Raw genomic sequence first — 13,937 nt, 5'->3', positions numbered from 1 at the left:
ACGGTCGGATACTTGGTAGTGTGGATGAGCAGAGGGATCTTGGTGTCCATGTACACAAATCTTTGAAAGTTGCCACCCAGGTAAATAGTGCGGTGAAGAAGGCATATGGCGTACTGGCTTTTATTGGTAGAGGAATTGAGTTCCGGAGTACTGAGGTCATGTTGCAGTTGTATAAGACTCTGGTGCGGCCGCATCTGGAGTATTGTGTGCAGTTTTGGTCGCCATACTATAGGAAGGATGTGGAGGCACTGGAACGGGTGCAGAGGAGGTTTACCAGGATGTTGCCTGGTATGGTAGAAAGATCGTATGAGGAAAGGCTGAGGCACTTGGGGTTGTTTTCATTGGAGAAAAGAAGGTTTGGGGTGACTTGATAGAGGTGTATAAGATGATTAGGGGTTTAGATAGGGTTGACAGTGAGAATCTTTTTCCACGTATGGAGTCAGCTATTACAAGGGGGCATAGCTTTAAATTAAGGGGAGGTAGGTATAGGACAGATGTCAGGGGTAGGTTCTTTACTCAGCGAGTCGTGAGTTCGTGGAATGCCCTGCCAGTAGCAGTGGTGGACTCTCCCTCATTATGGGCATTTAAGCGGGCATTGGATAGGCATATGGAGGATAGTGGGCTAGTGTAGGTTAGGTGGGCTTGGATCGGCGCAACATCGAGGGCCGAAGGGCCTGTACTGCGCTGTATTCTTCTATGTTCTATGTTGACCAATGTTTGTTTATACTAATTACTAATAATCTATACCATTTTGTCCACATCATATTGTACTTCTAGTATATCACTATCTTCATTGTATTTTCAGTTGTTTGATCTTGTTGACTTAGCAGAAATAGCTCTGATTTAAATCACTGTGAGCACTAATTTTGAATTTATAAAATTCTTCATCAGGAGCAATTTTGTCTAATGTTCCTTGTGAGCTAAACAATGTTTTTACACATCTGCACAACTTTAGGTTCACTGTTACATTTTATTGAGATTGCAAATGCTTGTATTTGTCATTCTTAATCTGTTTCTTAATCTGTCTAGGTTGGGACGACGCTATATACTATGGTTCACAAGCACAGCTCAATTTGTGTTTGGAGTTGGTGTTGCATTCACCAATGATTATTACAGCTTCATTGTTGTTCGTTTCCTCCTAGCCCTGGTATGTATTGTACTGCATATGTCTATTTCCTTTTACTGGGTATTGGGTAGCCAGCTATTTTAGATAAAGATTTGATGCACATTTCAAATTATCGACAGTATTAAATTATCATAGGTTTATGGTGAGAGGGGAAAGATATAAAAGAGACCTAATGGGCAACTTTTTCACACAAGAGGGTGGCATGTATATGGAATGAGCTGCCAGAAGAAGTGGTGGAGGCTGGTACAATTGCAACATTTAAGAGGCATTTGGATGGGTTTATGAATAGGAAGGGTTTGGAGGGATAATGGCTGGGTGCTGGCAGGTGGGACTAGATTGGGTTGGGATATCTGGTCAGCATGGACGGGTTGGACCGAAGGGTCTGTTTCCATGCTGTACATTTCTATGACTTTGAATGATTGAAGGAACTGGGTACTCCAAAGGCTATGGTCCCTGACAACATTCTAGCAATAGTACTGAAGGTGTGTGCTCCAGAACTAGCCACAATCCCAGTCAAGCTGTTCCAATATAACTATAACATTGACATCAACCCAACAACATGGAAGGTTGCCTTGGTATGTCAACAAAAAGCAGGAGAGACACAGCCTGTCCAATTACCATCTTATCAGTCTTATCTTGATCATGATCAAAGTAATGGAAGGTGTTGTCAACTGTGCAATCAAACTGCACTTGCTGAGCAATAACCCATTCCCTGATGCTCACCTTGGGTTTTGCTAGGGCCACTCAGCATCTAATCCTATTACAACTGTGGTCAAAAAGTGGGCAAAAGAACTGAACTTCCAAAGAGAATTGTGGATGACTGCCCTTAACATCAAGGCAGCATTTTAACTGGCCGTGGCATCAAGGCTGGGTTGTCAAACATTAAGAAAAATATTCCCAAAAGAAGTTTTGGAGACATTTGCTAATCTAAGTTTCACTAAAGCCTGGGGACATTGCTGAGAAATCCATGGGACCTGTTTCGAATGCACTTCCTGTTTGATGTGTAGACATTCAACAGTAGCAGTCTGTGGTCCATGTTTACCTCATGTTAAAAGTTGGATGTTAGAATACAAGATTTATCTATCTTTGCACAGTTTAAACCTTTTTATTGTCAATAATCTTTGCATATTTGTTTCAGTTTTTATTTGTAAGATAGTTATTCATTGTTGACTAAAGAACCTTGATTAATGTGTTTCTAATGCTGGACCAGAAACAGTCTAAAATCTAGATTATTGGGAAAAATCACTATGTTGGTTAAATTTAAAACTTGTAATTTGTGGAGGAGTGAGACTAGAAAGGAACCAGTACACCTCTCCAGCTGCAGTTGCAACAGCTAAGTGGTGAACAATATTCATTCCATACAACTGCCAACCAGTGACCATCTCAAATAAGAGCAAATCCAACCATCACCCTTTGACCTTCATTATCATCACTGAATCCATCACTATCAACATTCAGGGGTTATCATTGCCCAGAAACTGAACTGGACTAGACAAATAAATACCGTGGCTGTAAGGGCAGGTCAGAACCTTCGAATTGTATGATGAGTAATTCATCTGTTCAATCCTAATGCTTGCACACAAGCTACAAGGCGTATATCAAGGTTGTAATGGAATACTTTCCACTTGCCTGCATGAGTGCAGATCTAGCAACACTTCATAAACTTGACTCAACCCAAGAGAAAACAACCCACTTGATTGGCACCTCAATCAAACACCTTCAACATCCATTTTGTACACCAGAAGGTAAATGTTTCTGAACGGAATACATGTCTACATTTTTTAGTGAGAGCCTTATTTCAGTTAACCATATTTCCATAAAACCTATACCACACTGATTATTAATTTTCCATACTGTACAGCTAATTTGCACCCATTTAACCCTTTAATATATAGTCATCATCTGTTGCGTCATTCCATCATATCTCAGGCATTCCTTCCCCTTTTTATATATTAAATATATATATAAATAAATAAAGAAAACAAAGACAACAACATAATATATTGCAGTTCTTTTACTTTCCACGTGAAAGTTGCAACATCCTTTTTTCCAGTATATTTTACAGTTCTTTGAATAAAATGACCCAGTGCAGTTTAGAGATTTCTCCATTCTCCAACTCTCTTTAAAACTGCAATATCGATCTTCAGTTTTTTTTGCAGTCACATATTTTGTTGAGTGTATGTTATCCCATAGTGACTTATCCCATAGTGACTTGGAACCATATTTTAATTCCTTTGCTACCACTGGGTCAAAATCCTGGCACTCCCTCCATCACAGCATTGTGGGTGTAACTAGCCATGTGGACAACATCAAATCAAAAAGACACTTTGTCATGTCTCATGAATGGGCAATAAATATCTAGCCAATGATATCCATGACCCATGACCAAATATATACCAAAAATATAAGAGAGTAAAATGTATAACAGATGGATTCTCATGAAAGCTGTTCCAATCCAACAAGTTAGGTTAAAATTGCCTACTTTGTGTAAAATTCCTTTGCTACCAAAAAATCTCTTTAATACCAGTTTTGGCTGTATTGGCCTTTCATATCCTTATGTAGTAAACTAGGCTAAGAAGCTGCACTTTCATGAGCTGAACACGGTGATGTATTTATTGGCATTAAGTTAATAAAAAATGAAAGAACTTGTACAATTATGTGTAATCCTTACTTTTCTTTGCATTTTAAACAGGTTTCCAGTGGCTACCTTGTGGTTGTTTTTGTCTATGTGACAGAATATACTGGATTGAAAGCCCGCAGTTGGGCATGTATGCATGTCCATGCTTACTTTGCTGTTGGCATCATGGTAGTTGCCTTGGTTGGATTCCTGGTCCGGGCCTGGCGATTCTACCAACTTGTTTTGTCACTTGTGACAATACCGTTTATATTTTGCTGCTGGCTATTGCCAGAGACACCCTGGTGGCTTCTGGCTAAAGGACGGCTTGAAGAAGTGCAGAAACTGATTGACACAATTGCTCAATGGAACAAAGTCAAGATCCCATGTCGTGTCTCTGTAATGCAGATGAATAGTCCTGATGATTCAACTGACAAGGAAATTGCAATAAAGACAAGTGAGACCAAAGAAGGCAAAACCAGTATCCTAGATCTTTTCCGTACCTGGAATTTGGCTAAGAGGACCATCACAATCTGGCTTTCGTGGTTCACTGGGAGTCTGGGCTATTATGTTAGCTCTTTGGGTTCTGTCAATCTGGGTGGAAACGAATATCTGAATCTTTTTCTGGCAGGTAAGAAAATGTTTGTATATGCTAATTGAGTATTAAATATAGAAGGCAGTCGGTTCCTTTTATAGCGTTTCAAATGTTCTGGTTACCAAGTTCTACAAAACATAAAAAAAGCAGTATATGTTTTCATGTTGTTGTCAATGTTAAATAATGAATGGGAGAAGTGATTTTATTCAGGTTTTCCCTGGTGGGATAACAAGCTGAAATTTTGGAGTCATGAGCATGTACTAAAAGCAGTGTGGCTCTTTTTTTTCCCCTACAGTATGGAAACAGGCCTTTGGGCCTGACAAGTCCACACCCACCCAAACCCATTCACCTACCCAATATTTACTGCTGACTAATGGGCAATTTAGCATGGCCATTTCACCAGGCCTGCACATCTTTGGACTGTGGGAGGAAACCCACGCAGACACAAGGAGAATGTGCAAACTCCACACAGACAATCATCAGAGGTGGGAATCGAACCTGGGTCCCTAGCACTGTGAGCCACCGCCGCCACATTTTAGATTAGATTAGATTAGATTCCCTACAGTATGGAAACAGGCCTTTCAGCCCAATTTCTTCAAGTGACCATGAACTAGCCAACCAGAACTAGCCTGAATGCTGTGCTGAGAAACTTTGTGGAGAAGTAGGTGGTGCTTTAACTTAAGAGCTTTGTGAAATACCAGTCACTGCTTCCGCCGACTGTCAAGGGGCCTTCCCCCATTCTTATATGTCTCACTTCACCCTCACACAATCCCTAACCTCTGCTCCTAATAGAACTTCCCCACACACGCCCCTGCTTGTCCCAAAGGCCAGGTCTGGGCTACGGCTGTTGGCGAGCACCATACGGCCACAATGGAACAATGTTTGGGAAGCTCTGATTTAATGTGTACTGTTTTCACTATCTGACCATTCTTTCTGTAGGATAGAAAATGAAATAACTCAATAACTACTCTTGGATACCAGATTGCATGCAGCACTGAAGAATCAAAGCATTGTTAATGGCCTTGTAGATTCAGTTTAATTTGTAACACTAACCTCAAAGTTAAATGGTGGCAAGTATTATTCTTAGTGGATGCAACAGCTGATGAGAATGGGATTTCCAAGAGCTAGTAGTCCTACATACTTACCCGGTCAGGCAGCATACGATAAGCAGGAGAGTCGACGTCTCGAGCATAAGCTCTTCATCACTCTCTAAGTGGTACAAAAATCTTAAGTAAAATTATTCATAAACAGGCATGTTTGATGAGGCAGAACATTGCAGTTTCATAGCAAGGCACACCTGCAGTATTAAAACAGAATAGAACATCAAGAGAGAGTATACGCAGACCCAGAATCATGACAAAGGTGAAAGAGATTGTGTCTGTAGGAGAAAGAAAGATCCCAGAGGCTTAAAACAGAATGAAAGGGTGTGTGAAAGAATGGACCTAAATGTTAAAACAACAAAAGTGAGCACTTGGAGCCGAATCGTGAATTAGTATAGGAGGGATTGCAAGAACATGGCGCAGATTGCAGATCAATCATCAAAGGAATATATCACACTGAAACAGGTAAATGATTGGTTCATAGCAGAAATTGCTGGAGAAACTCAGCAAGTCTGGCAGCATTTGAGGAGAGGAAACAGAGTTAACGTTTTGAGTTTAGTGACCCTTCTTCAGAATGAATTTGTTGGTGTTTATTTTGCTCACTTATCTTTCAGAAAACATGTAATTTATTCATTAGCCACAATAAAGATGGCAGAGTAGTAGGGGACAGTATTGTTAGAGGAATGGATATGCCAAGAGTGAGAGTCCAGGCAACTGTGTTGTTGCCTAATGCTATTGTTTGGGACATCTGATCTGGGCTGGAGAGGAACTAGCAGTGGGAAGGGGAAGACGTAAAATTCAGTAGGTCTGGCAGTATCAGTGGAGAGAAATCAGAGTTAGTGTATTGGGTTGAGTGACCCTTCCTCAGAACTGATGATAGCTAGGAAAATGTTAGTTTATATGCAGAGGATAGGCTGGGGGCTGGGGGAGGGGATAAAGAATAAATGATAGGTGGGGATAGTGCCCAAAGAGAGAGAAGAAAGTTGGACAGATAAAGAAGTGGATAACAATCTGGTTAGCAGGGTAAATAACAGTTAATGAGGACTCTTAGTAGCTAACAATAGGTCATATGTAATAGCACACTATGTGATAACAAGCTGAAAATGTGTTGCTGGAAAAGCACAGCAGGTCAGGCAGCATCCAAGGAACAGGAGAATTGACGTTTCGGACATAAGCCCTTCTTCAGGATAACAAGGCCTGGTGCGTGGGAGTTGGGGTAAGGACATGGGAGAGCTCAAGCCCTAAAACTGTTGAACTCAGTATTGAGTTCAGAAGGCTGCAGGGTCCTCAAGCAGAAAATGAGGTGCCGTTCTTTCAGCTTGTGCTGATCTTCACTGGAGCACTGCAGCAAGCTTGAGACAGAGATGTTGGCCAAGGAGCAGGATGATGGCAGGCAACTGGAAGCTCAGGGTCTTTTTTGTAGACAAAACATGTGCCCTTAGATACTGAGGGTGGAGGAAGTAAATGGACACCTGTTTGCAGAGCAAGGTGCCATGGGGCTGTGTCTGGGTGTTGGGAATGAAGGAAGGGTGGTTCAGGGTGTCCTGGAGGGAATGGTCCTTGCAGAAGACTGACAAAAGAGGGGAGGGAAATATATGTCAGTTGGTGACATCTCTCTGGAGGTAGTGGAAGTGGCAGCTGATGATCCTTTGGGTGTGGATGCTAGTGGGGTAGTAGGTAAGAACAGGAGGGACTCTATTGCTGTTGCGGGAAGGAAGAGGGGGTGAGAGCTAAAGTGTGGGAGATGGGTCGCATGCGGCTGAGGGCCCTGTCAACAACAAGGCTGGAGAATCCTCAGTTGAGGAAGAAGGTGGACGTTTCAGAGGCTCCCTTATCGAAGTTGGCATCATTAGAACAAATGCAATGGAGACAGAGGAACTGGGAGAATGGAATAGTGTTTACAGGAAACAGGATGTGAAGTGCATAGTCAAGGTAGCTGTGGGAGTCTGTGGGTTTATAGTGGATACTGGTGGCCAGATTTTCCCCAGAAATACAAATAGAGATGTCAAGGTAGGGAAGGGAGGAGTTAGAGATGGTCCAGGTGAAAGTGAAAAATGGAAGCAAAATTGATTAAACTTTTCCAATTCTGAACGGCACCGATGATACCATTGATATACTGGAGAAAGAGTCATAGCTGGGGGCTGGAATTGGATTGGAACAGGGAATGTTCCACATACCCCACAAAGAGACAGGCATAACTGGGACCCATGCAAGTGCCCATGACCACCCCTTTGACCTGAAGAAATTGAGAGGAGTTAAAAGAGAAATTGTTCAGGGCGAGGAGGAGCTCGGCCAGATGAAGGAGGCAGATGGTGGGTGGGGACGATCCAGGCCTTTGTTCCAGGAAGAAGCAGAGAGCCACTGAGACTATCATGGTTGAAGATGGACCGGTAAAGAGAATGCATGTCCATGGTAAGGAGGAAGCCGCTGGAGCCCACAGACTTGAAATTCTGAAACTGGTGTAAAACATCAGAGGAATTGCAGATGTACGTGGGCAGGGAGTGGACCAGGGGAGAAAAAATTGGGTCAAGTTAGGAAGAGATGAGTTCTATGGGGCAGGAGCAGGCAGAAACAATTGGTCTGTTTGTGAATTTTGGGAAGGGGATCGAAGCGGACTGTGCGGCGTTGGGGGACTATCAGCCTCTTACTGGGGATGCCAGGTTACCAGATGAAATGAGGTCGATGACTGTAGTTGACACAATGGCCTGATGTTCCATTGTGGGGTCATGGTCTAAGGGAGATAGGAGGCTCCTGCTGCCCTGTTCACAACTTGCTTTCTGACCTATCTTTGAAACATCAGCCAATTTTGCTGTAAAACCTTTAGTCCCTTCTTACTAATTGTGATACAAATTGTAAAGAGTTGAGGCTTTAGCACTGACCCCTGTGGGACACCACTTAGACATTCTGCCAGCCTGGGAAAGACCTCTTTGAATCCTGTTAACCAGACAATGTTCTATCATTCCAAATGATTATCTTCCACACCTTGAGCTCCTATTTTCCACAATAATCTATGATGTGGCATCTTATGAAAACGCCTTCCGGAAATCGAAGTACATTACATCCACTGGTTCCACAGCACTCGTTACTTCTTTAAAGATCTCCAATAGATTAGTTAAAAGTGATTTCCCTTTGACAAAACCATGTTGGCTCTGCTTGATTACCTTGTACTTGTCCAAGTGCCTTATTACAATTAGCTTTTTATTAATAGCTTTTAATATTTTCTCCATGACTGATCACTGTTGCCAAATCTCCTCTCAGTATCTTTTGCTCCAAACAGCATAAAATCCGTTTTCCAACCTAGCCCTATGTTATTCCCATTCGGAATCACGTTAGTAGATGTTAACGCTAACCCTGCCATCCTGAAAAAAAACCATTTATTCCTACTCTGACTTTTATTAGCCAGCCAACCTTCCATTGCGACATTACAAGTTCTGCATCTGAATTGATGTATTATTCATAACAAAACATACGTTGTCAGTTTAAATGGAAATAAATAACTGTGGTCTGATAGTAATTGCAGAGAAAAAAATATTGAATATTGACATTTTGAAAGGACAGGCCACAATGAAAAGTGGTTGGTAGCTCTGTTAATAAAGGATGACATTAGTACAATGGAGAATGGTGATCTTAGTTCTAAAGATCAGCATGTAGTGTCCATTTGTATAAAGTTAAGAAATAAGAAAGGTGAAAAGTTATTGTAGTAGTTAACTAGCATCCTTGATAACAACAACTATAATGTATGATAAGGTATACAGTAATGGTGGCTTGTGAGAGAGGTACAACAATAATCATGACTGATTTTAATTACATATATAGTGCGCAAATTATATTGGCAAAAGTAGCTGAAAGATTAGTTCTTTGAATATTTTTGGTTGTGTTTCTTACAGAAGCATTTGCCACAGCCAACCAGAGAGCTAATTATTCTAGATTATTAGATTTGATTTGCTACAGGCCCTTCGGCCCAACAAGTCCACACCGACCCTCCAAAGAGTAACCCACCCAGACCCATTTCCCTCTGACTAATGCACCTAAACTATGGGCAATTTAGAATGGCCAATTCACCTGCCCCGCACATCTTTGGACTGTGGGAGGAAACTGGAGCACCTGTAGGAAACCCATGCAGACACAGGAGAATGTGCAAACTCCACACAGACAGTTGCCTGAAGATCTGGTAATGTTCAACAAGACAGGATTAATGAATGGACCAATTAATTAATAAAGGTACCTCTATGTACCAGTGATGATAACATGATTGAATTTTGCTTTCAATTAGAAAGAGAGGTCTGGGACTGAGATGAGTTTTTTACAATTTAAATAAGGTCAGTTAGGAGGATATGAAGTCAGAGCTGGAAAATTAGATCTTAACACTGAGCAAAGATACATTCCAGTGAGAAAGAAAGATGTGAGGGAAGAATGCGCCACCTGTGACTAGCTAATGAAGTGAAAGATATTGTATAGTTTTGTGAAGAATTGTGGCAGGTCAGTAGATTGGAGAAAAGATGAAAACAGCAAAGAATGAATAAGAGAACAATGAGGCAGAAATTAGAGTGTACAAGAAAGCTAACTGGAAATATTTTTAAAATGGAAGGGTTTATTCAGAATTATTACAAGAAAAAATATTTTAAAAAATATTACACCATCACAAGGTACGCTAGAAAGAAAATTTGGGAAATTAAGATGGAAAATAAAGAAACACTGGATGAATTAAACAGATATTTTGCCCCTATCCTCTCTATAGATGATACAAACAACATGCGAGAAATAATTGTGAGGCAAAAGATGAAAGAGAGGGAGGAACTTCAAGCAATGACAATCACCAGGGGAAGAGTACTGATAAAATTATTCAAACAAAAATCTGATAAGTTCCGAGGTTCTGATGAACCTAGTCCCAGAGCCTTAAAATAAATAACTGTTGAGATAGAGAAGCATTAGTATGAAGATCCAGCAGATGATTAACGATGGAAAATTGAATGTTGTTTATCATAAAAGGAATGGAGTATAAAAGTAGGATGCTTGCTACAGTATATTATACATGACATTGATGAGACCACTGTTAGAGTATTGTGTACAGTTTTGGCCCCCTTATTAAAAAATAAACACAATTGCATGAAAAGTAGTTCAGAGAAGGCTCACTCAGTTGATTCTTAGGATAAGGGATTATCTTATATGCAAAAGTTGGATGTGTAACCGTTGGGGTTTAGGAGATCTTACTGAAACATAAAAGATCCTGAGGAGCCATGACAGGGTGGATCCTGAAAGATATACCCCATTATGGAATAAAGTCAAAGTAGGCAATACTGTTTAAAAATAAGGGGTCTCTTATTTAAAGTGAAAATGTATTTTCTTTCACAGGGATGTGCATCCATATGACTCTCTGTTTGTCACGTAGTGCTGGTTTAGATAATTGAATATTGTTAAGACAGACCTGGAAAATTTCTTAACACACAAGGGAGTCAAAGAACATTGGGGGTGGGCAAGAAAACGGAATCAAGGATACAATAAGATCAGCCACAAATATAGGGATTACGAGTAGGCCATTCAGCCCTTAAAGTCTATCTTACCATTTGATCAGTCATGATCTTACAAAATGATAATATAGACTTGAAGGGCTGAATGGCCTACTCGTAATTCCTATGTTTCTGTGTCACCTGTTTACAATTATTGTGCACTGTAGGATAGAATTTTACTTTGTACTTTAGTCAACAGCGATGAACATTAAATTTATGTTGAATAAATATTTAATTTTATATGCCAGTCAGAGCGAGTATTCTTCATGATATAATTTGCTTTTGTCATTTATTTAGTTTTAAGTTATCTGATGAAAACCTCAAAGTTGAAATAAACTACACTTTTAAGTCAATATTTTAATCTCTTATGATGACATCAAATTTGATTTGATGGAAGAGATCATTCATCATATCTTATAGGGAAATTGTTATCTCTTAGTGATATTATTATTTAATTTACATCATTATCTGAATTTGTTCTGATTCATGAATGGAGCACCCTGCCACACTAAAGAAAGTAATTTTGAGGAATGAAGAAAGGGCAGACCCACTAGCAGTGGTACACCTGTTGTTTAATGAAAGAATAGCATTAAAAGGGTGATCTCATTTTCTTTTCAAAACAAGAAGTTTTGCTGAGACAAAGTAGTTCTGAAATCGGTAAATTACAAAATGGAAGTACAGTGTTAAGTAGTTTTAGAATATAGTGTGTGACAACTCGTTAGATCTGCATGACAATGAAGCATGAAATAGCATTTCTTGTTCCCAAGTGAACTTCTAGTACATTATGTGGTACCTTTTTAAAAGGCATCAAGCAGAGGATAGGTTTATCCTTATAAGCCAACAGCTGCTATAGTTCACCTGGTCACTGAATGCAGGATGACATTGACAGTGACCCTACATTTTTTCTATCTTTTCAATCAAGGACAGCATGCAGTAAGGACAGTTGATCACGAGCAAGGATATAATAAATGACTGAATGCTCTATGTTAAGTTTTGAAATTTTTGAATGTGTAGCAGTTGAGTTCTTACCTGAGAGTGCATCACCTATCTAAGGAATATTTTTCAGGTGAAAAATCGGGGCAGGGTAATGATCTGAAGTTTGTGAATTCAATATTGAATCCAGGAGGAGGTAAAGTGCCTTATCACAGGATGAGATGATGCTATTCATGCTTACACTGAACTTCATTGATACAGTAGGAGTGCTCAGAGTAGGATGGGCTTAACAATTAAAATGAAAAGCAACATACAGCTCAGTGCTGGGCTTGTAGACAAAATGGAGATGTTTCAGAAAGTGGTCACCTAAACTGAGTTTGGTCGGTTCGGTATGTACTGGAGACTGTATCCTGTATATTATCCTAAATTAAAGGAAACAATTTCTGGTCCAATGAGTTAAGCCCACATTCCCTGAATTAATGTTTTTAAAATAAAGCACGTGTGCATCAGCTGGTATTAGGTGCCCTGGGTGGTGGGATGTGATGAGGTACAATTGCAGCTATTATACTTCCTAAACTCGCAGAGAAGGGGACAACTTGCTGAGAAGGGGACAAACAGGTAATGGTCTGTCCCAGTGCCAGCAACGTAGAGGATTTAGGTTTAGGTTAGAATTATGTGGTGCTTGGAAGGGAAATTGCAAACTTCTAATTTGTAGAAGTCATATGTTTGGTGAATGCTGTCAAAAGGAGTCTGAGTGAATTGTTTCAGATGGTATACACTGCAGCCAAAGTATCAAATGGAAGGAGCAAACGTTTAAGGTGAGTTCAGTGATCATCAAGCTGTTTTTATCCTGTTGTTAGAATTCTAAGTGTTGTTAGAATTTCACTATCTGTGGAGGTGTTGGGATAGTGGCAATGTGACTGGACTAGTAATCCAGAGATCCTGGCTAATATTCTGAGGACATGGACAATGTTTCCTCTAAAGTGTGTGGCCGTGCAGCCACTCGGACATTCTGCAAATTGCAACAATGTACTGACACATGGGCGGGCCTCTACTTCCAGACACTGCTGCAACACCCAAATCTTGGAGGGTAACAGGTGGAAAAGAAAATCTGCCATCCTTACCCAGTCTGGCCAGAACGTGACTCCAAACCCACAGCAATTTAGTTACATTTTAACTGTTCTCTGAAATGGCAAAAAGAGCCAATCAGTTCTAGGGCAGCTAAGGATGGGCAACAAATGTGAGCCTGAGCAGCAATACCCCCTATTCCTTACAAAATCTCAAAAAATAGATAGTCACAGTGGCTCAGTGGTTAGCACTGCTGCCTCACAGCACCAGGGACCCGGGTTTGAGTCCACCCTCAGGCGGCAGTCTGTATGGAGTTTGCATGTTCTCCAGGTGCTCCAGTTTCCTCCCACAATCCAAGGGTGATCAAACAGGTGGATGAGGGTAAAGCTGTTGATGTAGTGTATATGGATTTCAGTAAGGCATTTAATAAGGTTCCCCACAGTAGACTAATGCACAAAATACAGAGGCATGGGATTGAGGGTGATTTAGCGGTTTGGATCAGAAATTGGCTATCTGAAAGAAGACAGAGGGTGGTGGTTGTTAGGAAGTGTTCATCCTTGTGTTCAGTTACTAGTGGTGTACAGCAAGGATCTGTTTTGGGGCCACTGCTGTTTGTCATTTTTATAAATGACCTGGATGAGGGTGTAGAAGAATTTGTTAGTAAATTTGCTGATGATACTAAGGTTGGTGGAGTTATGGGTAGTGCTGAAGGATGTTACAGGTTACAGAGGGACATAGATAAGTTGCAGAACTGGGCTGAGGGGTGGCAAATAGAATTTAGTGCGGTAAAAAAGTGTGAATTAATTCACTTTGGAATGAGCAACAGGAATAAATAGTGCTGGGCTAATGATGAGATTCTTGGTAGTGTAGATGAGCAGAGAGATCTCAGTGTCTATGTACATAGATCCCTGAAAGTTGCCACCCAGGTTGAGAGGGTGTTAAGAAGGCATATGGTGTGTTAGCTTTTGTTGGTAGAGGGATTGAGTTCAGAGCC

At 40.7% G+C, this 13,937-nt stretch overlaps 1 protein-coding gene across 5 annotated transcripts in view; it reads left to right on the top strand.

Moving 5' to 3' along the window:
• The window catches only part of slc22a16 (solute carrier family 22 member 16), a 105,661-nt gene that overhangs the window by 67,602 nt on the left and 24,122 nt on the right, over positions 1 to 13,937 (top strand). For all 5 annotated transcript variants that reach the window (XM_043687133.2, XM_087983081.1, XM_043687134.2 and 2 more), the window contains exons 4-5: positions 1,030 to 1,147; positions 3,819 to 4,371. In XM_043687133.2, the coding sequence (XP_043543068.2) occupies positions 1,030 to 1,147; positions 3,819 to 4,371 (671 nt within the window). The remainder of the gene's footprint in view (positions 1 to 1,029; positions 1,148 to 3,818; positions 4,372 to 13,937) is intronic.

Source organism: Chiloscyllium plagiosum, unplaced genomic scaffold (genome assembly GCF_037043375.1).
Source record: "Chiloscyllium plagiosum isolate Xiang-an unplaced genomic scaffold, Cpla_swu_hap1 HiC_scaffold_3, whole genome shotgun sequence".
NCBI lineage: Eukaryota > Metazoa > Chordata > Chondrichthyes > Orectolobiformes > Hemiscylliidae > Chiloscyllium > Chiloscyllium plagiosum.
This window is presented reverse-complemented; position numbering and strand designations above follow the sequence as displayed.